General features: G+C 48.3%; 1 protein-coding gene across 2 annotated transcripts in view; it reads right to left on the bottom strand.

The window, feature by feature from the left end:
* Positions 1-1,141: 1,141 nt before the first annotated feature.
* LOC104475272 (uncharacterized) overlaps positions 1,142-26,527 on the bottom strand; it is a 46,877-nt gene continuing 21,491 nt past the window's right edge. Inside the window, exons 2-8 of one of the 2 annotated variants that reach the window (XM_086750388.1) lie at positions 15,087-15,205; positions 11,682-13,415; positions 6,716-6,890; positions 5,740-5,944; positions 4,700-5,322; positions 2,934-3,079; positions 1,142-2,085 (exon numbers count right to left, since the gene is read on the bottom strand). In XM_086750388.1, coding sequence (XP_086606514.1) covers positions 1,290-2,085; positions 2,934-3,079; positions 4,700-5,322; positions 5,740-5,944; positions 6,716-6,890; positions 11,682-13,249 — 3,513 coding nt within the window. In that variant the 5' untranslated portion in view covers positions 13,250-13,415; positions 15,087-15,205 and the 3' untranslated portion in view covers positions 1,142-1,289. The remainder of the gene's footprint in view (positions 2,086-2,933; positions 3,080-4,699; positions 5,323-5,739; positions 5,945-6,715; positions 6,891-11,681; positions 13,416-15,086; positions 15,206-26,527) is intronic. The other variant, XM_086750389.1, reaches the window with a different exon arrangement.

The raw sequence follows: 26,527 nt of genomic DNA, 5'->3' as shown, positions 1-26,527 counted from the left end.
GTCAGTGGTAATGTCAGGCTGAAAAGGTTAAACCCTGTTTGCCTTTTTACCATTGTTCAGCTTCGAGTCATTTCCCCACTGTGGAGCTGAGACAGGCTGGACATTATGAGGGAGCGTTTTTGTGGCCTCAGTTTCGGTTCTCACGTCTGGTGCACTGGGCCTGACCTGCCCAGGCAGGGCTGAGGCCAGAGCACAAGATTTTGTGCCAGTCTATTGTTGTCCAGTAAGAATTAGGGTAGCAGGCTTGTACCATTCTCCCAGTCTCATTAGGAGTAGCCCCTGAATTCTGTTCAGGGCATCCAAAGAACAGACGTAGGCACATTGTTCACCTGAATGCCACCCACACTAAATGAAATATCTACTCCAGGAAACAAGTCTTTTAAAAAATACCCACTTAAAATCATTGAAACATAATTATTAAAACCTTTTATGTTACTCTACAGTACAATGTAAATTGTTCCTTTCAATTAAATTTTGAAATACACTAGATTACATCATTTAAATAATCGCAAACTTTTAAGTTCTCTATTAGTGGTAGCGGAGCTGTATTTACATACACTTCTGAGATATTTCAGATGCAGCGTTATGTTCCAGTCCCTAAGTCAGTTAAATAACAGACTTTCAGTGGAGGTACACTGCTCTTCCACAGGTTCTACACATATTTGGAGGGTACGTGTCAGAGAGCAAGAACTCCTTTTATTTCTCATCTGCTTTTTTTTTCATTGCTGTATGCATGCAGCTGAATCTGAGCAAATTGATACCTACTTGATTTGGATTAAAGATGAAAGACCTTTCTTTTTAAACAAGTATTTTGACTGAATACACAGAGGTGACTAATGAAATAGTCCTTAGGAGTAGAAGTGGAAAACAATTTTCTCCAACTTTCCTCCTCTGTTGCATAATACTGCACCTAATTTTGACCCTGACTTTACCTAATGCTGATGAAATACAGTCAATGGTGGAAACCTCTCTGATGCTGTCAAAACTGGCTTTCAACACAATCCATGCAATGGCAGGCATCATACATCATTCTCCCGCAGTGCAATATTCACAAGTTAAACTCAGTATTTTCCTCCAGAGATCTGCTCCTCGAGGGAAGCCCAGCTCTGTATGTACATCGGCCACTAACAGGTTGACTTGCTTCCAGTGCTGCTAAGAGTCTTTGTGGGCCAGGCCGCTCCCTGTGCTGTCCATGGAGCAGCACAAGTTCAAGCCACTGAGGCTCTTGATGGTCCTTTGCACATGGCTCTGGTTAAGCCAAGTTTCCCTGTGTGCTGCCCATGCAGGACTCAGGGCCTGGTGTGGGGGGTACTGATCATGATGTTGGGCAGCGCGTTCCGCCGCTTCTTCCAGGAGCCCAGCTCCCTTGAGTACCGCCTGATTTGCCTGAACCAGTGGTGAGTCCGTGCTCGGTCGCTGTCCCGGAACACAAATGCCTCCCGCCTGATCTCAATGAGTTCAAAAGTGTCATCGCAGTCAGGATCTGTGGAGACGATGCAATTACTCAGCCTCAAGGGCTCCCTGAGCAAATGGAACTTCCCGTTATTTTTGTCCCTGATGAGTACCAGCACGGCGTCCTTCACAGGCCCTGGCTCAGCTGACTCCAGGCTGGACTCGGACACACGCTTCATGTTCACCAGGAGGAGGACCTGCATATTCTGGAACTTGAGGGTCTTGCTGCCTTTCTTCACCCACTGGCCGTCGGGCGGCTGGGCCAGCTGCAGAGACCCCTCCATCACAAATCGCGTTTCCTCTCGCAGCCAACCTACAGTTTTGAGAGCTGTTTCTCTCATCTCGATGTTGATGACTTCCCTCTTCTTCTTGCTGTCCTGGCGAAAGGAACGGAGGGTCCACGTGTTCCCCTCCTGCTTGGTTTTCATGTTGATGTGCTCCAGGTGGGATTCAATGCGGCTCTTGGCCTCTCGCAGGCTGCCATGATCTGGGTGGTACTCGGTGGTAGCCTTGATGATTCTGCTGAGCAGCAGTGGATACTTGGTGACTCTTTGCAAAGGGGCCATCAGGAAGGACCTCAAGTTCATCCGCCGCAGTGCTGTGTTATCATTCTGGGAGACATTGAGGAATATTCTGCAGGGATTTAAGAAGAGGGAATGAAATGGTGCCTGTTCTGCCAACAGATGCTGCAATCCTAAACGCAAATGAAGAGTGCGGTGCTGACAGCTGCTGGGGACTGCAGCCCCTCCTCTGGTCTTAACAGCCTTGTGAATTCTGTCTTCTTGAAAACTAACAGCAATTTCTACAGCTGTGCTCAGCTGCAGAACAGCGATGAGGTGCCTGGGACACTAGCACATAACATCCTGGCAGTCTTCTGTTAAATCTTAAAACAATACTCTTTCTCTGGTACACACTGACATAGGCCCAAGGCAGATACATCAGCTTATATCAGATTACATCAATTTGTAGCTCCTTTCATCATTAGATTACAAAGCACTCTAAACAAGAATTTAGTACCATCATCATTTTAAGCTGTTGCAGTGGAAAGAGAGAACTGACTCGCCTGACACTGCCCAGTAGGTGAGGGCTAGGAACGGGAAACAAATTCAAGTCATGCGTGCTTCACACAATGGCTTTTCCCAGTGGAAATCCAAACTGTGCTCTGGCTCCAGGACTGAGAGCTGTTCTCAGCTGGGTGTTATTTGGTGACAGTTCAGCCCAGTGGTCAGTGGACAAACACTGGTACCAAAACATAGAGTAAACAGTTGGGGACCAACTGGCGGCCTCAGTGGAGATATCAAGGGGTTAATGTATTTTGGAGAGTAAATTACTCTGCTCACCCCAAGAGAGAGCAGCTCATCACTGAAGAACATTAGCATCAAAACTTTGATCAAGTTGAGCTGACAAAGGCTTTGCCCTCAGCCTGGTGCCTTCCTCTCTGCAAAGCCTGGAACAATACTCAAGCCCAGCCCTTTTCTCACCTGAGCAACTCTTTCTCCTTCTCCAGCGCGTTGAGCATATTCACGGAGGAGGACTGCTGAAGACAGTAGGTCTGAAATGCTGGCAGCATGTTGACAAACTCTAGAAATATTTCGCCGATGCACACGGTCATCAGGTCATCATCGCCCTGCAAGCATGCAATACAGCCCCTGCTGGGTTAGCATGGGAGAGGCACAGGGATGGAGCCTGCGTTCAGCCCTATCAGCATGAACTGCTACTGCAGGATCTGGTGAACACCAGACCAAAGGTGGAACTGGGCTCACCCTTCCTGGTGGGTGAAGCCGTGTCTGGGGAGGGAAAGGAAAGCTGGTCTGACTGCTTGCTCTTTTACACATACAGAGATGTCTTCTCTGCTTCTGCAGGCTCAGCCAGGTCATCAGAGCAGGGGCCCAAAGGCCAGAGGCCAGAGTGAGCCTGCTAGTCAGGAGGCTGCCCTTCTTGCTGGCAGGTCTGCTCTAAGGCTAATGCAGCAGTGCATAAATTAACAGAGAACATTTAGAAGCAAACGGGCAGAGGAGACCTGTAACTCAGGTAACAGCCATGGCACTTAACAACTGCTGCAGTTGGTCTCAGCAACAGGCCTGGCTGGGAAGCAGTCTCCTTCAGTTGTGCTCTTACTGGCTACTTTGATGCCTAATTGAAAAATAAATTTCATGGTAAATTGTTCTCTGATTTCTGGATGTGTAATAAAATAAGGGAATAGTAAGAATCTGGTGCCACATAATTGTCTTAGCTTTGTCTAGGCATACGCTCTGCAATCACTACTCATGTGAGCAGCAAGAGAGAGAGCAGCTCTCTGGCTGCTGGCGGCTTTTTGGTGCAGTACTGAGCTCTGACTGCAAAGGGCAACAGGGAGGAGGAGACCAGGAAACCCACGGCTGTTTGTAGAAGCCACTGTCTTAACAAATTATCCACAGGGGACATCACACCCACAGTGCACATCTGTCTTCACTGTGCCAGGTGCATCACAGTCATTGTCAAAGTTGCCAGTTTTTGAGACATGGGTCCCTCAGTCTGACATGCAGTGTTTCAGAGAGGGAAAGGAGAGATGTGTTTCCTAGAGAACAAAGCATCTTGGTGAGACTGATACAAAGTGAGGTTTGGTTTCTTGAAGAAAGGAGAGCGTGGAGCTGTTTATGTGTCCTTTACAGTGACTGTCTGCTGCTCTAGGGTCTTACTGCTGTTTCTCTGCCTTCTGACCACCATGCTCACGGGGTGAGAAAGTCCCTTGTGCAAGGCAAGGTGCAACAGTAGAAGCAACTGGTACACAGAGCTGTAAGGGCCAGCTGTCACCAGAGCAGGGAGCAGCCAGTGCTGCCTGGCCCCGCAGCCAGCCTCGAGGCAGGCTGCAATAAACAGCAACCCAAGGCAAATACACCCAAGCCAGCCTGAAGCAAGCCAGCTTAGGGTTGGGTAAGAGTGTGGCCTGTGAGCTTGGTCCTCTCCATCCCTCTGGTGACCAGACCAAGCTGAGCTCCTTGCCCCCATGGTCACACACTTACTAGTGTCCAAGCTAACTGGCTTAAAGCTAACTTTGTTAATAGGATAAACAAGCCAGACTGCTGATGGCCTGCTAATGTCAGTGGCGTTACCAGAGCAGAGAGTGAGGCCAGCAGCTGTGACCTGGCATTTACAACAGCCAAGGGAGGAAAGGACTGGGCACATGACCAGAACCCAGGAGTCCTACTAATGCAAAACCTATTCCTGTCTGCCTGGTCCAGCCCCTGTAGAGCACGCAGCATCATACCTGGTCAAAGGCCTGATCAATCTCTTCCTGCAGTACCTCCAGGAAGTTCTCGTTGAGGTCGATGAGTTCCTGGATGTTGCTGAAAATGCCTAGGAGCTGCTCCTGGCTCAGCAGCCCTGCTGCCTGCATGGGAAGGTAGAACTCCTCTTTGATGATGCGCAGGTCCTCTCCATAGCTGGCCTCTGTGTTGACAAACTCCAGGACAGACTCCTTGCGCTCTGTCCTGCGCTTGCGGCACTTCTCACAGAGGTCAGCCCGCCTCTGATTGCAGTTCTGCACATCCGTCTCCACGGGGAGGTCCCTTTCTCCACAGTCGGTGCAGGGACGGTGCGCTTCCCAGGCCTGCAGGGAGCTCAGCGTTTCAGATCCCCTGTTCCTCCACTTTCTGGCTGGCATCTGGCCAATGCCACTGTCTGCCCTCTCCACATCCGCTGACTTGGTCCGGGTGGCCTCGCTGGGATCCAAGTCATCCCGGACATCGTTCACACCAACAATCCCACTGTCCGTGCTCAGGCTGCTGACATTGCTCCAATGATGTCTGGAGCGGAGGGAGCCACGTGGCGTGTGGCGAGTCTCATCAAAGCTGCCACCATGGCCAAGGTTGGCTTTTGCTACCACTGGACCTGAGAACAGACAGAAATCATTACAGGCACTGCCAGCTGCACAGAGCACACCTGAGGAGCGTACGCTGGCACAGCTATGGGTGGTAGGAACCCTGATGGGGGAGATCTGGTGAAAGCACGCCTGTCAGCTGTCCACCCTCCTGTTTTGCTGCTGAGAAGGGCAGGAGACAAAAGTAAATGGCTCCCAGGTGAAACCTGTCATCCCTGCTCTGCCCATACCTGTGAACTCATTTGGTCTCTCTCTTCCGCTGCCATCTGCCAGGCAGGACAGAGTAGATCCTGATTTCTTGCACACCTGGGTTAAACCCAGAATGCTTCCCTCCCTTAGGTTAGTAGATTCACTCCCTGTTTACACCAGTGTAGCAGGGCTCAGCATCTGGCCCATCAAGCCCCTCTGAGTGTGCCGAATATGGGTACCATAGTCTCGGTCCTGCCGACGCTTCTGCGCGTGCTGCCGTGCTGCAGCTGCAATCTTCAGCTCCAGCTGCTTCCTCTTCACCGAGTCTGTCGGCATAGGGTCACTGAAGTGTGGCCGCAGCCGGCACTCCCGCTGGGCCTTGGCACCATCTGTGCTCTCACGGACGATGTCAGAGCTGGATCGGCGGCAGCCAGGACTGGGAGTCTGCAAGAAAAGCAAGTGTGTTTGGAGGAAGGCAGTGGTCAAAGCAGTGCCTGGTTTGCAGCCACTGGTCTTCAGTTGCCAAAGGAGGGAAAAGGCAATTTATCAGCAGTGGAACTGTACAGGCAGCTCTGCTACATGATCATTAGAAAATCTGTCCCCCACGTCCCTCTGTCTTGCTTAGTTCTAACAGCAAGGACCCTCTCGTCTCTGCTGTAGTATAGCTCTGAGTACAGTGGCTCCACAGTGGATAGATCATGGCTGTCGAATAACCAAGAAGTCAACACCACAGTCCTGGCTCAGGGTCTAAAGGAAGGGTTGAGCCTGCCCTCCAGGGATCTGAGCTAGCTTGCCCCTGTTCTGTGAACGGTTCAGCACTGTGGGGTCAGGAACTCCAGCCTCTATGCCTTACCTACATTAGCAATTTGACCAAGTGGGGACTAGAAGGGAGTCAGTCTGATCCTCCGGGCAGTCCAGCAATGAGGGGCTGGTGGCACAGTGAAAGCCGTAAAGGAGTTATTGCTGAACTCCCTGCAAGACATGCAGTGGCAGGTAGGCAAGGGCTTAAAACTGACTCCTGTTTCATTAACTGTAATAAAAAAGGCACTATAAATGCTTCTAATGGAGTTTAATCACTCATGGGAGTTGGTATGATTTCAGAATCCAGGCTCCCAATCTGCCCAGTTCCTCCAATGAAGGGATCCTTTAGAGCTTCCAACAGAAAAAAAGTCCTAAACACATGCCCAGGATGAGAGGGGAATTCCTGTCCCTTACATTTCCTGCAGGTGGAGTGTCGCTGGATGTCTCATTGCTTGCCTTGTCCTCCCAGGTCTCTGTTGCCATGGCCATTGCTGTGGGCGGCTGGCTGTCCTGCAGAGGTGGGAGATCAGCTTCCCTCAGATCACACTGTCCCTTGGAGGGGGATTTGGCAGCAGTCTCAGCATTGCAGCTGCAGGGGAAGAAGCAGACTCTGATGAACATCACGTGCAGTTCACCTGTCACTCCTGACACAGATGAGACTGAACAGCAAGCTCAGGTTCAAACAACTAGCCACCACAGTTCAGGGAAAGTGCAGGCAGGAATCTAGACTGGTGCATGGATGGCTGTGCATGTGTTTCAGGGGCTCTAAACACAGCTCAATTATAGCAGTGCAAATTGGGTAATTGCACGCACGCAAGCATCAGTCTGAGATATCAGGTCTTGGGTGTTCACAGGGCATTTTTGTGTCCATAAATCATGAGGTTCTCCTGTAGGGACCAGAAAAACCTCTTTCTAAGTAGGCCATATCCATTTTTGCTGCTATTTAAAGAGATGTTGTCAACACAGAAAACATATTGCTCATCTGGAAGAAAATCACCTGCTAAAAACTGTAATACTTTGAAGAGATTAGAGGATTAAAGGAGCTTTCCCTCTGTTTTCATCTCATATGATCCCAAGCCCGCTGAAGTCACTGGAAAGATTCCCTCTGCTTTTAGTGAACTCAGGATCAGGCCTTTCAGTGCAACTGAAGAGTCCTGAAAAGATTGTCAGAGTCTTGTTCTCGCTTGGCAATTCTGTGATACTCTTACCCACAGCTGCCTGGTGCTAACAAGGGCCTGGCCCAGCTGATACAGGCAGCCTGTTCCAACCCCACATTCCCCTCTCTGTAGGCAACACCACCTCTCCAGACAGACACAGTCTGGTGCAAAACCACTGACTGGACAGAGCAGTTGACAAGCTGTAGTTTGTGATACTACTTGTGATACTTTTTCTTTTAACAGACTCTTTAAGACACCTTATTTCCATGCATAATAAAGCCTGCCTGGAATAATATTATTTTTTTCATTTTGAGTTTACTTAATTTTCATGGGCTTGGATTCCTTTAAAAAGAAAGGTTGTGAGGACTGGATATGGATGCTTGTATATACAGGAAGCCAGTGTCTGGAACATATTTCAGGTTATGCATGTATTTTATGCTTAACAAAAGTCTCCTAGGAGAAAAATCTGCTTCTTCTTAAAGGCTTCACTTGTGAACTTATGCTGCTGGTCATACTGCTAATGTGCAATTCCAACACTGTCAGCTACAAGCAAACACATGAGACAGATGGGCATTTTCCTTACAATGAATGACAGTTGGCTCCAGTAACAAACGATCAGCCAATACTGAAATCGCTGAAGAGGGAACAAATCTCCCAGAACACAAACTGGCTCTGTTGTCAGGCCAGAAAAGTTGGTTTGCAACTTTCCAGCTGATGCTTTTTCATCTTCCTGCATTTATGCTTCCAGATCCCAGCTGACACTACCAGAGGATTTACCAACTTTAAAAGAGTTTAGCCTCAGCTGCACAGGAACAGCACACTGCTAACAGCAGGCTCCTGGCTTTTATTTTTTGCTGTGTTAAGTCCCTGCCATGTGGATTTGGAAGCATCAATTCACCCCTCCAGGCCTCTTCTACCCAGCCTGTAGAAAGGGGATACCAACATCAGTGCTGTCACAGAGCAGTCTGTAGTTCAGACTGCATCAGCCCCCTTACAGAGCTGCAGTAAGAGCAGCACAGGCACACAGCAAGGCTCTGGTCCCACCATGGTACTGTCCTGGCCCAGTCTGGCTTAAGAGGTTCCTGTCTCCTTCCTTCCTCCTCATACCCCCAAAAGTACCCCGTTTGGGGTATCGCTCTTTCAGCCGCCTCAGTGTAACTGTCTATGTGGTCATGATCTAAAATCAGTCTTGAAATGGTGTGGGTTTAAAAAAATATCTTCTCTCATATATTCCCAGACAGATAATTTCATCAATGTTTCATTGAGTAGGGTAAAGTATGAACAGTTCAGCTGGGCACACCTGGGGAGGGAAGACAGGGGTTAAGGAGCAAGAAAGCTCTTGAAAAGGATCTGCCGCTGCTGGAAAACCACAATTTCCAAAAGCTGCTCCTGCTCAGCTTCTAGTTGAAACATGCAGAAAGAAGGAACCCTGTAGAGGCACAGAGAAGTAACGGGATATGTCCAAGGTCAGCAGTAGAGCTCAGTACTGGAATATTATCTTCTCCTCTTGATCTCACTACCTCCCACCATACAGACCACACTCTCAGAGAAAAGCTGAGCTTTCATTTGTCATTTTTACAGTGTTTCAAGATCACCACTTAAACAGCAGAAGTACTCTAGAGTATTACTGCTCCTCTAAGTGAAGTTGACAGCGGCTCTCTGCTGACAAGGTCTGCGATCCAGATGCCATCGCTTATCGTGGTTTCCGTAACCCAATAAGGATATTTTTAAAAAATCTCCAGATGTGACCTGCAGTGGGAATAAGAGCCAATACTACCCAGAAAGCTGAGCTAAGGAAATGTGACTGGAGACTGAGAAATTTAACCCACTCCATGGTTGGTCAGCTAGAGGTAAGAAAGGCAATGATGCAGAGTCCACCTTGTGTGAAAGGAGATTTCTTCATCCCTGGTTTGACTGTTTTCCTTCTAGTTGTGATTAGATCCCTCCTGCATGATGTACTGGCCATGCCGTTTCGGGGTAAGTGCTTCTCCATAGAGCAGTCGCTGTGCAACGCACCACCAGTGTGATCAGAGGGATGTAGACAAAACAAGGAGGATACAACAGTTTTGTAGAACCGTAACTTAGGGCTGCTCATTTAACATTTGCCCTTGGCTTAGGAAGAAGAGGAGACATTGCCAAGAAAAAGGGATATTGCCCTTTCCTCCAGTCCACTCCCCCTGCCAGAGACATGCCCACATCCCCAGCTTTCACCTCATTTCATTTGAGACTCAAAAAAAGTGTGGTCTGGATGTCAGTGATCACAATTTAGGACCCAAAACATACAGACAAAAAGTCTGTAAGAATCAGCTTGAGTTATACGTGAATATTCAGGCACTTTACAATCTTGGGTGAAAATTATGGAAAACTGAGAAATTTCCAGATAAAGGAAACTGGAGTTTCCCACTAACCAGTACTTTGGCACTGCCAATAGATTTGCCTTCCTCCTGCTATCCTGAAGAAATTACAACCTTTACTGCTAATTGTTATTACTACGGAAAGTGAACAGGCCAGGGTGGTTCCTTCACATGAAACAACCTCTCTAACACTGTAACCACTGTCATTCTAATTTTTAGATCAATTACCATTTTGGTGTTAATAAAATCACCTCATATATTTTAACAAATCCAACTAGGAGACTGAACACGTTCACAGAAACAAAAGCCACTGCAAAGCACATAAACCACACTGAAACCATAACGGCCCTGGGCAGAAAGTGTTTGGAGGCTTGGAGAGTAGCAGGAAGAAAGATCATATGCACTGCCGAGTTCCTGTATACTTTGCTATGCGTATACATTGGGCTCCGGATACTAGTCAAACCTTTGATCTGCCTGGAGACAGTTGTCCCTACACTCCTACTCACGGCTTCTGCCATTCTGTGTATTTAATTTCACATCAATGATAAAAATAGCCTCCTCAATGGAAATGGCTGCATACCATAACTTTCTCATGTGTTTCTTCATTGGGTTTTCACACTCTAGAACAAAAGCACAAAGGCTGAGCTGGACAGCTGAAGGAAGCATTTATGGCTCTGACACCACCTACTTCCCTTTGGATTATCAAGTTGCAGCAGTATTTCTGCTTGTCATTCTGGCTCTGTCTACACAGGGAGGTTCAATTCCACAGAAGTTCTTTCAGACAACTCTCAATCCTGTGCAGAAGTCACTATCATCTCTAAAACCTGAGTACAGTCTCAGAGCTGTAGCATTCCAGAAATACCAAGCCAGTGTACAAGGTTGATGCCCTGCCATTTCACACACTGCATCTGTGGATGCCAGAAGCAGCCAGGAACTGAGTCAAATGTAATTCTTGGTGAAGCCAGTCCTGAAAGCCAAGCGTATGGAAACAAACCACTCCACCAACACTTACTCCTCCTTTTCCCATCAGCCTTATCTAGTGATAAGACAGTGATAGTTGCCCCAAATTCTTAGCTTCCAAAGCTTTCATGATTCCTGTTGGGCCATCTGCTTGCATAGAAAGGGATCCTCATTTCTTTGGCAGAAGGGAGATAACGGGACTGCAGTGTCCAAAACCAGGACAGAGAAAGCAGTCCTTGTGAACATCTTACCCAGAGAAGGGGAAAACCCTGGTTGGAGAAGAAGGAGCAAGGCTTTACACAAGTATTTTCTGTCACTGCTTACACTGTCTGAGTTGGCAGAAGGACAGTATTTGCAAGTCCTTTCACTCACTGCCTGTGCTGGTCTCCAGAGCAGCCGTCTTGCTCTCATTTGTTTGCCAGTTCACTACGTACAGGCAGCATGTGAAAGCACTTGTTGCTGAATGACATGCTACCTAAATTCATGTCCTGCACTGGTGGGACAGACTACATAGTTTTTAAAAGGAATCATGTTAACACTTTGTATCTCTCTGTTGTCCTCTCCTTTTAACAGATACTAAAAATAAAAAGACCTTTCAACAATTTATTACAGACATAAAACAGGTGGGAAACTGGGTGTTGGGACTACTAACAGCTGCTGTCTGGACAGGATTAAGGTGTACAAAAAGGCAAAGTCTAGATGAAAATGTTTTTTGATGTTTAATCCCACACAAAGATGGAGTTTAAGCTCAGCTGCTTAAAGATACATCCATGTGGCTATCAGAGACCCTAAGATGAAAGGGTCTGCCAACAGCGTATTTATGCTACAGGAGTTAAATGTACCTATCAGAAGAGTGACTGGATCGTTAACGAGGCAACTGTTTTCAGGTTACCCCACAGAGCATGTTACCTTTTCTTAATAAGTTCCAGGGCTGAACCTATGAATTCATCCTTCATTTTTTGTAGCTTAGCTCCGTAGCTGGATAAGTCTGTGGCTTCTAACAGCAGCGATGAACAGCAAGAGGACTGGGCTTCAGAAGCCAGTGACTGCCCTGCAAGGTGTAGGACATCATTTAATTGTCTTGTCTCTCCTTTCTGCTGCTCATCACTGAAGATCTCCGGCCCAGCTCTGTGTATTGCTACTGCTTGCAAAGGTGATCGTGGAATAGGGCTAGAGCAAATGGGGATCGGGGATCGATCCGGGCTGGAGATCTGGAAGGTTCTGTCCTTCACCTCAGGGCTGCTCATTCTGAAATCATCCCATGTAGCTGGATATTGGGAGAAGCCAACAGAGGTGTGGTTTTCATGGAACACATCATCGTCATCCTCTGCTGTGACAGTGGCTTCATTCACAGCTTTGGTCCCCAGAGCTTCTAGACAGACATTCTTATTGTTCTCCTCCTCCAGGAGGTTTGCAGGCAGATCATTATTCAAGCACTCTGTTGGCCCACTGGTGCTGGCAGATGAGTTTGCCTCCTTACTTCTCATTTGCTTGAATTCCTCAAAGGTGGGTATGTAGAGCCTCCCTTTGCAGCGGCCTTTCTTGCTCTGTCCCAATGTGGCTTTGACATCTGTTTCGCCACTATGTTGTTCCAGGGTTTCTGCTGTTCTGGATTTGGCCATCTCATGGCTTTCCATGGCATGCTGAAGGGGCAAATTGGGGGAGCTATTCTGCCTTCGGAGCTGAAGCCTCCTCTGAGCCTCCTGCTTGATGTCTTCTGGACTGATGATCCTGTGTGCAAAACACAGCCTCTGCCTCCCTGTGAGGCTGTGCCTGAGCGCAGTGTGTTCCACCAAAACTGTGCAGCAGTTGACAGCACAACCATTCTTGTACTGCCGGCACATCTGGCATTCAAAAAACTCCCGGGCCATCAGGTCAGGCAGGGCTGCCTGTGGACGCACTGGCTTGCAGGGCTCTGCCACCTTACTGCTGTGCAACCTCAGCTTCTCCTTCAGCTCTTTTTTGGCATCCCCATGTAGGGCTTTTTCCTCTGCAGAAGAGAAAAGCCACTGAGGCACTTTGGCAAAGGCGGGGAGAAGCACGTTCTGTGCCGATCGAGATGTCTGTTTAGCATGGAGAGACAGGCTTCTCAGAGAGTCCGATGTGCTCTGTACCGGGGCCACATCCACACAGCCTTCTGTCCACTGACTGGTGCCTCTATGGCGAAAAATGACCTCGTCATCCAGGCTCCGGCAGTGAGAATACAGCCCAGAGTCAGCAGCTGTTGCCCAGTGAAGGTTCTCCACGCTCCGATACATCCGGTTTTCCACAGGACTGGCCAAAGGTGCCTTGCCCGTGTGACAGGAGTCTAGAGTGTGGAATTCCCCAGAAAATATATGAGTGTCTAGGTTCTTTAGTGGATGCATGCTGCTAACCGAAAAATCCTTTAAGCCATGTTGTGCATAGAGCTGATTATTTTGGCAGCTCAAGATCACCCGGCAGTGTTCCTGTCTCTCATCAACACTGATGTATGTCATAGCAAATGCACATGGAGGCTCTAAGACAGTGGCGTCTAGGGGGAGAGGAGGGAGCTGGGATGTCGCTTAGATGGCAGTCAATGTCCATGGACCACAGACAGCAAAGTGTGCTGCTGGGCACTCACGTAAGAGAGCTCTCACATGGGTTGAGTTGCCATGCGTAGACCTGTGAATGGAAGGAAAGATGAGTTACTGAAGCAGCCTGGTGACGACTCGCAGGATGCAACAGCAGGTCTGCTTCCAGGGGACACAGATGCCAAACATCAACAGCTTGGGTAGAAACAAAGCAGCATAACTAGGAGATAAGCCGCAGGGCTTGGGGCAGGGAATCTTTTCCATCTCTAGCCAAGCCAACAATGGCGTTACACTACCCATCTGAATTTGGAGAAGCTTATCCTACCTACCCTCAGCAATTCCCTCACAATAACACTGCTCAACTCTAGTGATGAATGCTCAGAAATGCTGGCTGCAGGCTCAGCTTACTCTCACAGCAGCGCTAAGGAGATGGGAAGTTTACAAGAGATGATAGTGAGGTTTTTTCCCTCAAATGGGGTGCAGACAAGAGTGTGTGGGTTAAGGAGGAGGCTGAAGGTGGGAAAGGATAACATGACAGTGTGGTCTTCTGGAAGGCTCAAGTAACAACAAGGAAGAAGGCTGACTGGTGGTGGTTTTGCCCCTGAGAGTCACACTGCAGCCCCTTAATCCTCTGATTTGCCCTTCATCGGGAAGACTCATATGATTTAGTGACTGGTAGCCAAGCATTCCCAGGGCCTTTCCAGTAGAGAGACAAAGGTACCTCACAGACTTTCCCAAATGCACCCTCCTGATCCCTTAGCAACAGGCCCATATGATCACCCCCCATGACAGCTCAGCAGAGGCCCAGAAAAAGAAGGTTTGGTTTCCCAGGCTGTTTTCATTATCTGTGTTTAGCACTGTAAGGCCCAGGGAATCTAATTGACTAAATCACATGTTAAGAGCAATGCAGAGAATTAAATCCCAAAATTTCAGTTTGGGCCAGCAGGATGTAGGGTAAGTGTCTAAGTCATCCTTGGAAATGGAAGGAGCCTCCTCACATAGAGTGGAGAGACTCCAAGTTTCTCTTAAGGATTTCGGCTTCACGGACTTGGCAGCAGTCACACAAGACATCAGTGTCTGCTACAGCCCTGTCCACTCCCTCCCTTGGCAACCAGAGGCAAAGGGAACAAGTGATTGCTATACATAAAGGAGAATAAGATTGGGCAGGGGACATGGGGTTAGCCTGAGATTCATAAGGGCAACATAGAGCTGGGATGGTGGGACAATGATCTCTAACATAAGCCAAGCAAGAACCAACTAGGTTGATCACCGAGGAAGAGGTCTTGGTAAAGCAAGACAGGACCATGTAAGTTACAGCCCTGACTGTTTGCTTTGTGGTGCGCCTGGGTTCTCCACATGCTGCCAACCATTCAGGCAGCACAGCCACCTTGACCAGCAGGGCAGTGAAGAGGCTTTTTACTCCCTGAAGGCTAAGACGCCTCAGGCATCTAACCGTGTGAGGCACCAACAGACATCTACCATCTGAGGAGAAGTCTGAGGCAGTGTACTGCCTGGAAGCCAATCTTGGTAACTCACTGGTAGCTTGATTCACCCCTTGCTTAGAGTGGTTCAAATTAGCATACTTTACCCACATTAATGAAACTATCTCTAATCTAATCTCAGAGACAGAAGGCAGAGCTGCTCCTGTGGATCACCGCTGAATGGAGAACATTATGTACATACTTCAAAATGGCTAAAAATAAAAATTTAAACTAGCTCTCAAAGTGTGGCTGTTCCCCAAGATGTCACAGGCACTTCTCACCCAGTCTTCTCATGGTGGGGCTGGAGTTTCCCCTTCTTCACGGCTCTGGAGGAGCCCACAGGTGACAGTAGAGAAACGTGAGGATCAGGACTTTCTGTGATCATAGGTTATAACATGATCTGTCAAGAAAGAGAGAATGAGATGATGTGAGAGCCAGTCACTGAGTAAGAAACAGGGCTCCTGGTAGTGCCAAAGGGCTCCTGTGAGAAAGTGCTGTTAATGAGAGATGCCACAGCCTGTCAGGTTGGTCTGTGATCATGTCACAGCCATGGGACTAAAAGCCACTGTGTACTTTCTGCACTCTGCTTTCAGATCAAGTAGAAAGAGAAAACAACCCTTGGTGTAGAGAGAGCTGAGAGAAAAGCAGTCCTTGCCCAAGGCAGGGAGCTACGTACAGTAAAGCCTGAAAAGAAACCAAGGCCCATGTGAGGCACGTTCCTGGGTTAGACACTTGCTTGGCAAGCGCTGTGTGTACACATGTGAGAGCAAGGGAGCCAGAGAAGAAAGCGCACAGGCAAGAGGAGAAGCAGTCATAAGAAGAGCAAGGAAACAGAGGCACAGAAACAACGGGGTGGGATCTGTCTGTGGCTGCTCCTTCACCCACAGATGGGGCAGCACTGAAAATACAACTGCCTTGTGTCCTCACAGTCTCTTCAGGTGGAAGTTCACTGCTGGGGCCCACGGTGCTGACCCCTGTTTGGGCTGCAGGACAGCTGCAGTGACACCAGGCATGGGGTACCACCAGCCCCTGCCTGCTCAGGTGCATGGGGGGCTGCATCCCTCCATCACACAGGGGAATGCTTCAAACCCACCCAGAAGGAGAGGGTACCCCTCTGCCCTGCAGGAGAGCAGAGGCCCATTTCCCCAGCAGGTGTGGAAGGTGCCAGTGCTCATGAGCACCTCCAGGCAGCAGGGACCTGCTGCTGCTTTGCCAGGGCAGGATTTTCCAGAAGGAGATGTGCATGGGGTGGCAAAAGTTGTTTTCAGGGAAGGAGCAGCTGGGAGAAACCTCCTGCAGGCAGACTGGGATGGGCAGAGAGTGAGGGACAGAGAGGGGCAGCAGAAGCAGGTTTACAGAGCAGAGGACCCAGAGAAGACAGAAAACAGTCAGAGCCAGCTGTGAGAAGCAGCAGAGATAGGCACTTTCCAGAGGAGGGTGTGCAATTTGCTGACATGTAGGCAGGCGCCAAAAATCACTGGATTAAGTGGAGGAAGAAGGAAATTTTGTTTCCAAATAATTTATTTTAATCTTTTTTACCCACCAGAGCAGAGTTTTCTTTCTCTAAAAAGTGACTTTTTGCTCTAAGAAAACACTCCAGACACAGGAAGTCCCTCTGATCCTTTCAGGAGAGCTCAGAGCAAAGGTGCATGTGGGGTGTGCAAGAGGGTTCAGTGCCCTGGCTGCACTGAGGGGAGCCTCAGAAATCGGTGAGCTCTGTTTCGCCTCACACCTGCAAGGAAGCTGTGGAGATGTCTTAACAGCCAGCCTGGACAGTAGCACCTTTCTTCCCTGTCACTCTGTCTTTGAAAGAATCATCTCTTTCCTACTGAACTCTAGTTCTAATCTTGCCCATTCCTCCCATGTCACTGCCCTGAGGGCTGTGCACAGCAAGTCAGGTAGCTAAACTTAATTTCACTGATCACCCAGGCAAACTGCTGACCGAGTCATGCCCTCTGAAGGGGGACTGCCTGTGCTGAGGCACAGCCTACTTCCCCCACTGTCCAGGGACACTTGGAGCAGGAAGAGAGCAGAGGTCTCTCTAAAACACCAGATAATTCTGACCTGGCCTGTAACAAGGAAACATTGATCCCTTCTCCCTCCTTCCCCTGTTCTTGTGCTCCATTCCTCATGGCACAGAGAAACAGCATCACAGTTTCAGGTCAGATGCCTGCGTTTGTCCTGGTCAGTGATGCTGCTATAATATAAAGCATGTGTCTACACACTCCGCTCTAAAGTAACATGACCACAAGCATGTTCTAGGCACTCTGCTGGAGGAGAGCATAAGATGGAGACAGAAAAAAAACCCTGAGTTAATAGGCTTATTGTTTATAAGCTAACAATGCTCTTTCAGCACATCCTTGCAGGCTCACTGTACATGCAGAATATTTAGCTGCAGTTTTACACAGTCACCACTGAAGAAACATTGGGAACTACAGCAACATGAGAGAGTTTGTCCTCCCATCACCTCAGAGCTGTAACTACAGCCTATAGCCACAGTAGATGGTCCAGGTATGGAAACTAGCAAATGCCACAGAAGTGTGAGGCAATGCAAAGAAGTAAATACTGATCTCTCACATGGTGACCCAACTCAGGGTCCTAACTCGCCCTCTCCAAAGGTACACAGCAGTCCTAATGCACCCTGTGTTCTCTTCCAGTTAAACCAAGTAGTGATTTGCGAGTTCTTTGTTGCTCCCCGCCGTATGTGAGTGCTGTGGGTTGATGCTGCACTCCATTTACCCACCTGGGTGCTTCCAAGCAGTCCTTCCTGTCCATACTTCCCCAAAGCTAGGGCTTTATTCTAGTCAAGCAATCCTCTAGGCCAACGCTGACTTATTCCAGGCCAAACAGCAAAAAGGAGCTTAGTGTTGGCTGCCGCTGGGAATGGCACATCATTTCTCTTTGATCACATTGTCTGTGCAACTTTTGCCTGTTTCCTGGCTCAGGGACTGAAAAGCTCCTGATGGTTATGAGCCTCATGCCTTAAGTGAGCGTAAGACTAAAGATATCGTGTGCTCAGCTTATTTATTACCATGTGATTCTGTTTAATCAACTTCTCCTCCACTAGTTTGATAAGTGCCCACTTGGAGACTTGCCACTAACTTTCAATTCCCTGCAAAATCCCTCCAAAGAACTTATTTCTCAAGGATTAAAACTTGAAGGATAAATTATTCCTTCCCACACACATAATAACTTGTCTGCCTGGCTGACCTTCCCAGCAAAGCACCAGACAAACTGTCAGGAGGATGAAGCAGGCAGGCACAGGGTAAGTTGTTCAGTGCTGGTGAAAAGCACTGTGCAGAAGACTAGTCATGTCCAAGAACTCCAGGGACATCAGGATAGGGGACCACAGAGCCTCACCAGGGCTGAGGAAAAAAGACCACCAAATCTGGCAGGGCTGAGTAGGTTTGTCAGTGCTGCTTCGCAGAGTTCACTATAGCAAGGTGTGCTCAGTAAACCTGTCAAACAGGGAAGCTTGTTCCGTGAGATGGTGGAGAGCGGCTTGCTATTCTCTGGCCTCTCCTGCCTTGATCAGAGAGACCAAATGAGTTTGGTACATTTTCCACTCTCCACATTCACAACATCTCAGTCACAAGCAGATTAACTTCTGCGTCATGGCCATCACACCAAACTCCTGTTTCCAGGGGAGAGGAGTAACCAGAGTCACCTTACTCCGCCTTGAAATAAGAGATTAAACTAACCATCAGATCTTATTCTAATTTCTCTACGCTGGGTTTTGCAAATTGCACCACTGAACAGAGGTTGGTTTATTCTGGAGTACAGTCTCCCTTTTATTTCAGAGATCTAACCAGCTAGAGGGATGCAAAAGGCACATTTCAAAGAGCTGTACAAAGGATTTCAGCAAGCTCTGATACTGCTGTGAGTTTTTTGCTATTTGATACAGCAAACCTCATGGACACAGAATGATCTCTCTACTGCCATGTCATGCGCATCACTTCAGCTGCTTTGCAGAACACCAACAATCTCATGGGAAAGAATGCCAGATACATCTATTTTTTAAAGTTAAAGGTTAACAAGAAAAATAAAGGTGCCTTGGCTGTATTTGCTCTCTTAACTGTTCACTTAACCAGGACTGTGCTGCGGGCACTAGTAGATGCAGTAGGATGATTAGGTGACTGCAGTTATATTTCTTGGGGTTTTTTTTTCGTCTGTTCTAGCAGCTGAAACAGGAACAGCACTTATATAGTGTCTGTAATTGCAGCGGGAGAGGTACAGCCACAGTAGTCATCTAAACCAGTACAATTTCCTGGGTTTCTTTTCCTTCCTAGGGTAATCAGCTAGGCACAACTTTCCTTGAGTTTACAGTATTATCACTGCTGCCATTGCCGGCTCCATGGCAAAAATCAGGATTGCTAACAAGAGGAACAACTGCCATCTTGGTTTCAAAACTAGGTAATGTAGAGAAAACCATAACCTTTATAGCCTGCTCACTGTATTTATAATCCTTGTGTTTTCAGTTTAATCATAAGCACAGACCATGTGGTCTCAGACAGCTTGGCATGGGGAACAAAGTCTCGAACCTCTGAAGATCCAGTACAGCCCAGGGTGTAGGGGGTTGCTGAGTGCACAGGCAATGGCATTAAATTACTGCTGTGCAATGAGCTGCTTGCCTTGTCACATGATATTGCCTAACCATTTTCCTCCGGTCACATCTCTTCTCTTCACACAGCCTATCTGTGGCTGCTGCTTAACAGGTACCACTTCTGAAGCATCACCACCGTTACCATTGCCTCCAGAAAAAGAACTGTTCTTGACCACAGTCAGGGCTGGCTGATCAGAGCAGCCTAAAAGTACACACGTGCCAGCAAGATGTGCCAGAGAAGAATCTGTCCATATTATTACAGAATTACAGAATTATTATTATCAAGATTGGAAAAGACCTAAAAGATCATCCAGTCCAACCATCACCAATACTTCTCAGCTAAATCATATCCCTCAACACAACATCCAAATGTTTCTTGAACACCCCCATGGTCGGTGACTCCACCACCTCCCTGGGCAGTGCATTCCAGTGCCTGACTACCCTTTCCGAGAAGTAATATTTCCTAATGTCCAGCCTGAATCTCCCCTGGCGCAGCTTGAAACCATTGCCTCTAGTTCTATCACTGTCTACACGAGAGAAAAGGCCGACCCCTAGCTCACTACAACCTCTCTTCAGGAAGTTATAGAGAGCTATAAGGTCTCCCCTGAGCCTCCTCTTCTCCAGACTGAACAATCCCAGCTCCCTCAGCCGCTCCTCATAAGGCCTGTGCTCCAGACCCTCACCAGCTTCGTAGCCCTCCTCTGAACGCGTTCCAGGGCCTCAATGTCTTTCTTGCAGTGAGGGGCCCAAAACTGAACACAGTACTCGAGGTGCGGCCTCACCAGTGCCGAGTACAGGGGGACAATTACCTCCCTGTTCCTGCTAGTTACACTGTTTTTGATGCAAGCCAGGATGCCGTTGGCCTTCTTGGCCACTCGGGCACACTGTCGGCTCATGCTCAGCCGAGCATCAGTCAGTACCCCCAGGTCCGTTTCCTCCACACAGTCCTCCAGCCACTCCGCCCCAAGCCTATAGCGCTGCCTGGGGTTGTTGTGGCCGAAGTGCAGGACTCGGCATTTGGTCTTGTTGAACCTCATCCCATTGGCTTCAGCCCAGCTCTCCAGCCTGTCCAGATCCCTCTGTAGGGCCTCGCTACCCCCAGGCAGATCCACACTCCCAGCCAATTTGGTGTCATCTGCGAACTTACTGAGGGTGCACTCAATGCCCTCATCCAGATCATCAATAAAGATATTGAAGAGGACAGGCCCCAGCACCGACCCCTGGGGAACACCACTTGTGACCGGTAGCCAGCTGGATTTAACTCCATTCACCACCACTCTCTGAGCCCGGCCCTCCAGCCAGCTCCTTACCCAGCCAAGAGTGTACCCATCCAAGCCATGGGCTGCCAGCTTCTGCAGGAGAATACCGTGGGAGACAGTGTCAAAGGCTTTGCTGAAGTCTAGGTAGACCACATCAACAGCCTTTCCCTCATCCAGCAGATGGGTCACTTGATCATAAAAGGAGATCAGGTTGGTCAAACAGGACCTGCCCTTCATGAACCCATGCTGGCTAGGCCTGATCCCCCGGCCATCCCGCACATGCCGCATGATCTCCCTCAAGACTATCTGTTCCATAACCTTCCCTGTAACCGAGGTCAGGCTAACAGGCCTGTAGTTCCCCGGATCCTCCTTACAACCTTTCTCGTAAATGGGAGTCACGTTGGCAATCCTCCAGTCTTCCGGGACCTCACCAGTCAACAAGGAGCGCTGATAGATGATGGAAAGCAGCTTGGCTATCACCTCCACCAGTTCCCTCAGCACTCTTGGGTGGATCTCATCCGGCCCCATGGACTTGTGGCAGTCCAGTTGGAGTAGTAAGTCTCTGACCGTTTCTTCCAGAATCACAGACGGGTTAGCGTGCTCCCCAGCCGAGACTATTATCTGTTGATCATAATGGGAACATCCTGCTATGGCACACAGAGTTCCACCAGGGAGAGTGTAGGAGTCACCATAGCTTCAAGTAAGCTTCTGTTTTGGTCAGATTGGCTCCTACATAGTCTCAAGGCAGCAGAAAAGCTAATTTCAACATTTTATGGGCTCACTGGAAGGTCTTAAACATTGTTGGTTCCCTTTCTGTGGGGTTTTTAAGCTGATTGGGAACTTTGCTTTATCGACATGAAAGGTTTCACCTGAGAAGCCCTACTGTTCCACATGTCTGTGCACTTGGCAGTAGTGTGTTTGATGAATTTTTCTGGCTGCTCTCTAAGTCTGAGCAGCTTCTCCTTCTTTGTCACAGCATGATTTTCTCCTTGTATTCCTCCTTCAGAAAGGCTGTGATGACATGATACTTCCAGCCTACCTCTAACGGTAGGCATTCCAGCACACTGAGTGAGGCAGCATACTTTCAAGGTGACTTGCCTTCCCTCCTGACTCTGTGTTTTGGGAAAGGGTACCCCCTTTTGTTTCACCAAGGCACGACTCAGTCTCTTGGACAATATTGCTCCAACAGTCCTGCTGACAATGCAGCAGAGGGAATGGAGCTTGAGAGGATTAGCATTCACATTTCAGCAAAGGAAGGCTGAGTACGTTAGCTACTGTAACAAATGCTTCTGGAGACACCAGTGTGACACTCCCATCATGTTTCCCAGCTGGAGCTGCTTGGCAGCATTGGCTGTGAAGCGCCCCTGGAGATGGCATCACACATTATCTGCCAAGCTTTCAGTGAGTCATCACCCTGGCCTTTGGCCACAAAGCACCTTTGGATGACTCCTTCTCAGGAGGAAGAAAGTCCTATTGGCAATGAAGTCCTCTCCTGGGACAGATCACCCACAGCACCTATGAACCTGCAGGGTGCATCTGGAGGACAGATCCTGCACTTGTCTGTAACACCATGAGCCACTCTGCTCCCCTCTTACAGCTGGAGAAATAGCCCATGGTGGTTATAACCAAGCAGAGCCAATGCTTAGACTTGAGTTAGCTGACGTTCAGGACCCAGGTGGTTTCCCTGTCCCGTGTACACACCATGAACCAAGCATTCCCATGCCTTTGGGTCATGCAGAGCAGGTCTTGCCCATCACCCGCTTTGGTACTGGCATACACACATAGGGAAGCACTATTAGCCTCACGAGGAACAGACAGGAGCTGAGCACAGCCTCCAGCCCTGCTCCATATCTGGCTCCAAGCTCCCTGGCTCAGACATATGCATTTCTCAGAGGCAAACCTGAGCCAGGAAAACCTATCCAGCCCATCATGAGATAGGGGAAGTACAAAGCCATATTGTGAGCCCACTTTACAACCTGGCACCTCCACTCGGCCAAATTCCTACTCTGCATAGATATCACATCAGCACCAACTGCAGAAAATGGTCGCAACATGGCTACAAGTGAATTTATTATTCCTTGGGGAAGGGTAGAAAAGATCAAGGCTGTCACTTGAAGCTCCGCCCCAGCAACGGGTCCAACATCAATTATAACTTCCCACTGCCAGCTCCACATCGTTCTCCTCTGGCTTCTAACTGACAGAGGTGCACCCCCAGCACCACCCCGCCAACGCTCAGTTGCCAGACACGTTTTCGTGAGCCAGCCCAGTACTGCCAGCCCAGAGGCCGGTCTCCAGCAGAGATCAGCAGCAGATAGTTTTGGAAAGAGCAGACACAGACAGAACATGTCTGCTGCAGGTAGCTGATGAGGTGGGGAACTGCATCTCAGATCATCTAAAACCATCTTGATCCCTGCATGTGTTCTATGAAAGCAGAGGGGACAGTGAAAAAAAAATCAGGGAGCATGTTGGGTTAGGTGAACACAAGAACAGAGAGAGAAGTAAATCAAGCCAGTAGCAGGAAAGAGCAGGCCACTCCCTTCCCCTTGCAGCATGTGATCAGGATCAACCGAGCCTTCACCTAAGCACTCAGATTAATGTTTTCTTCCAGCATGCGCTCAAGATTGACTTTTCAACTCACAGTTTTCACTCACTTTCTGGCAAGAAAGAAGTAAAAAGCCAAGTCACGCTAAATGGAAAAAAAAAATATCAGGCTTTTTTTTACCATCATCATTTAACGCATGATTTAATCTCATGATGTGCAGGGTCTGAGTTATGAAGCTGAATTTTTTCAAGGTGGAAATACTCCTGGCTGGACTAGCAATACATGACCAACAGGGAACACAGAAACACAGCTTTTCCCATGTCCTGTTATGTTGCCTCCACCTGTCCAATGAAGACAACAGAAAACCAGTCCTATACAGTTGGATCCATCCAGGCTGCTGAAGGGATTCCCAGTTCCTTGTTTAACATTGTTCCAAGAGTCTCAGCCCAATCCTTAATATGCACAGTGCAGAGGAAAGAAATCACACACTAATTCTAAGGATAAGGTGTACATCAAAAGTTTCTGTTCCCTTCCTTTTACCAGGAAGATGTATTTTGCAGCACAGCCATAAATCTCAAACTTTGAGTGCGCTAGTGGGCTATTGCATTGGTCTTTCCAACGCGGCGATATGAACCCTGACTTTCATCTCACTAGTGGGGAAAAAAATTCCCCAACCTAACTCTATTGATCTCAGTTCACTAACTTTGCACTGGGACCTAGTCCAGCACCCGCCAAAGCCAACGGAAGGTGGATGAGCAGAGTCCTTCCAAGCCAGCAACATGTGCCTCATCAGTGAGCTCAGAGAGAGGCCTGGGGAAGGAAGGCGGTGTTCAGGAGGGTGAGGAAGATGGATGACCTCATCCTATACCTTGTTTGGTCACATCCCAAAGCTGTCAGGTACTTTGGTATATTGCTGGCGGAGGCAGGTTCGGCATGAGGAAATGTGGACGGCAGTGGTGTCAGCAGTCCTGGCCAGGGTGAGGATGGCCACCGGCAGTCACGCTTCCCATTCCTCCAAGTGTGGAGGTACTTAGCAATGCTTCTAAGAAAATCTGGGAGGACTATACCCGTCAGCAGTCTCAGTTGCTGAAATTGTCCTCAGAAGGTCCAGCACTGCATGTTGCCTGCTACCAGGCAGTGAGAGTCTTGACAGGGTACTGGTGCAGTTTGGCCAGGCTTTGTCTCTGCCCCAGGGAACATCACAAGCTTTTCCCTACCTACCAAGGAGAATTTCTTTGCTTCTTTTTTGCACATTTTCAATTCCTCAATCTCCAACTCCTCCCACGGGCCTCTCCAAACAACCCCCTCTCTTTCAGATGCTGATGCTTTTCAGCTGATTAGACTGTGGGCCAGACCATAAGCTGGATGTAAATCAGTATAGCTTGTCAATGCTAATTTACACCTGCTGAGAATTTCCCTTCCTTTACCATTTAGCAGAATTATATGACAGTCTTTTATCTCTCCTCGCAGTTTAGCCTGCCATTCCCCTTTCCTGGCCTCCAAGCCTCCTGCTTTGCTCTGAACTCCCTGTAGGTTTGCAGGATAAGTTGCTTATTTGCAATGTAAAGTGTCTCTCAGTGCCACAGCCCCGTGCAAACAAACCCAAGAGAGCCACATTTATCCTTACTTCTGCAGCAAATCCAGACTTGTATTTTCCTGGCAGCAATTCCCCACAGCACACACTGCACATAACTTGCTGAGGGAAGAAATGTGTCCCTTACTGGGACACACGCGCAATGCAGGACCTCTCTGGGAAGATGTAGGGGAGGGAGAATGAGAGGACTGATTCCACAGAGACCCTGAACCCTGTTGCCTTTCTCCTTGAAGCTGATGGCGATGCCTTGCCACCCAGCTCAGCACCGTGTAGACTCTGTCAATAGGCAGGATACCATTAATGACTTCTTGTTGCTATGGTGATATTGATGGATAGTTGCTGGGGTTGGTGGGAATTCAGGGAAAGCTACAAAAAAAAAAAAAAAAAGTGGGTCAAAAAAATCCCCCAGGAAAATGTGAGTTTGCCTGCAAATGGGCAGTTGTGTGACATCCTAGAAGAATTCAGGGGCACTTCACACTTCCTGACTCATCCTTCCTCTTACAAAAACAGTACGGTGTTCTTCAGACCCAGTGGAAACACTCCTGCTTGCAGCAGGGCTCTGGCGCATAGGTGCACTGCTGCCAGTAGATTTCATTACCAGGCATTATTTTTGCAGCTTCACCCTGGCAATTCATTTCACATACAGAGTGAAAACCTTGGCTCCAGTGAAATCACTTGGACCTGTGCCAGCGGGCAGAGAGCCAGGATTTTCCGCGGCTCCCGGGATGCCTTATCACAAGTGACAATTTCATTCAGCAATGAATGTCCTGGCAAGGACAGGCTGCGCTCCAGTCACAATTGGGCCCTCTCTCTTTCCACAAGTGTTCTAGGGATTGGGGGCACAGGAACTGCCTTCCTAAAATACCAGTTCTGTCATTGGCCTTGCTTTCTCTGGGAAAAACATTCCTAATTCAGGTTGGTGACATATTAATGAAGAAGTGATAAAGTCCCAGTGGAACTCCCTCTTCCTCTGCACATGCTATTTATCTAAGCCCACCAAGGGGTGCACAAACTGCAAGAAGCCTTGGGGGGGGGCGGATTTTAGTACAATTAGTAATTCCAGAGTATGCTTTTTGTCCTAGCAAAGACTCTTTTCTGCTGTGTTTTATGTCTAGGAGTTGTCCTACTCACAAACAAACTTACTAGTGAACTTTTTACTCCAACAATGGTACTAGTCCAGGCACGCACCACTCCATCACCTGATGGGCACTTTTACTCCAGAAAATTGTTATTGGTTTGGAACTGTTATTACAAAATAAGCATATCCACAGGGGAGCAGTATCATTGCACAGACAGTTTTGCCAGTGGATGTCCTGGTGCAGATCAGATCCAATTGATGTGTCAGCTTTTCCATCTACCTGTGTGTTCAGATCCTTTGCCTCCATGTGAACTCAGGAACTGGAGACAAAATTATCCTGCCCCTCTCTTTTACATCTTTTGATAAAGGTAGTTTTAATGGACTACGGAATCTGAAAGCACTTTACATTAGGAACAGATCCCAAGAGCAAAATTCAGTTAGTTTCTCCTACATTACATGTAGCCGTTCATCAAATTTATTGGGCGAGGTTCCCAAGCACAGGGAGGCTGGACTGGCACTGACAGAGGCTCTCTCTTGTATAGCAACCCTTTGATCAGACTGTCAGCATCATTTATTTGCTTGTGTTTCATATTCTTGAATGCTCCAGTAAGTTATTTTTCCCAGTTGACCATCAGAGGCAAAGGCT

This window comes from Chlamydotis macqueenii, chromosome 6 (genome assembly GCF_036417535.1).
Source record: "Chlamydotis macqueenii isolate bChlMac1 chromosome 6, bChlMac1.mat, whole genome shotgun sequence".
Classification (NCBI taxonomy): domain Eukaryota; kingdom Metazoa; phylum Chordata; class Aves; order Otidiformes; family Otididae; genus Chlamydotis; species Chlamydotis macqueenii.
The sequence above is the reverse complement of the archived record's forward strand: the minus strand, read 5'-3'. Positions and strand labels throughout refer to the sequence as shown.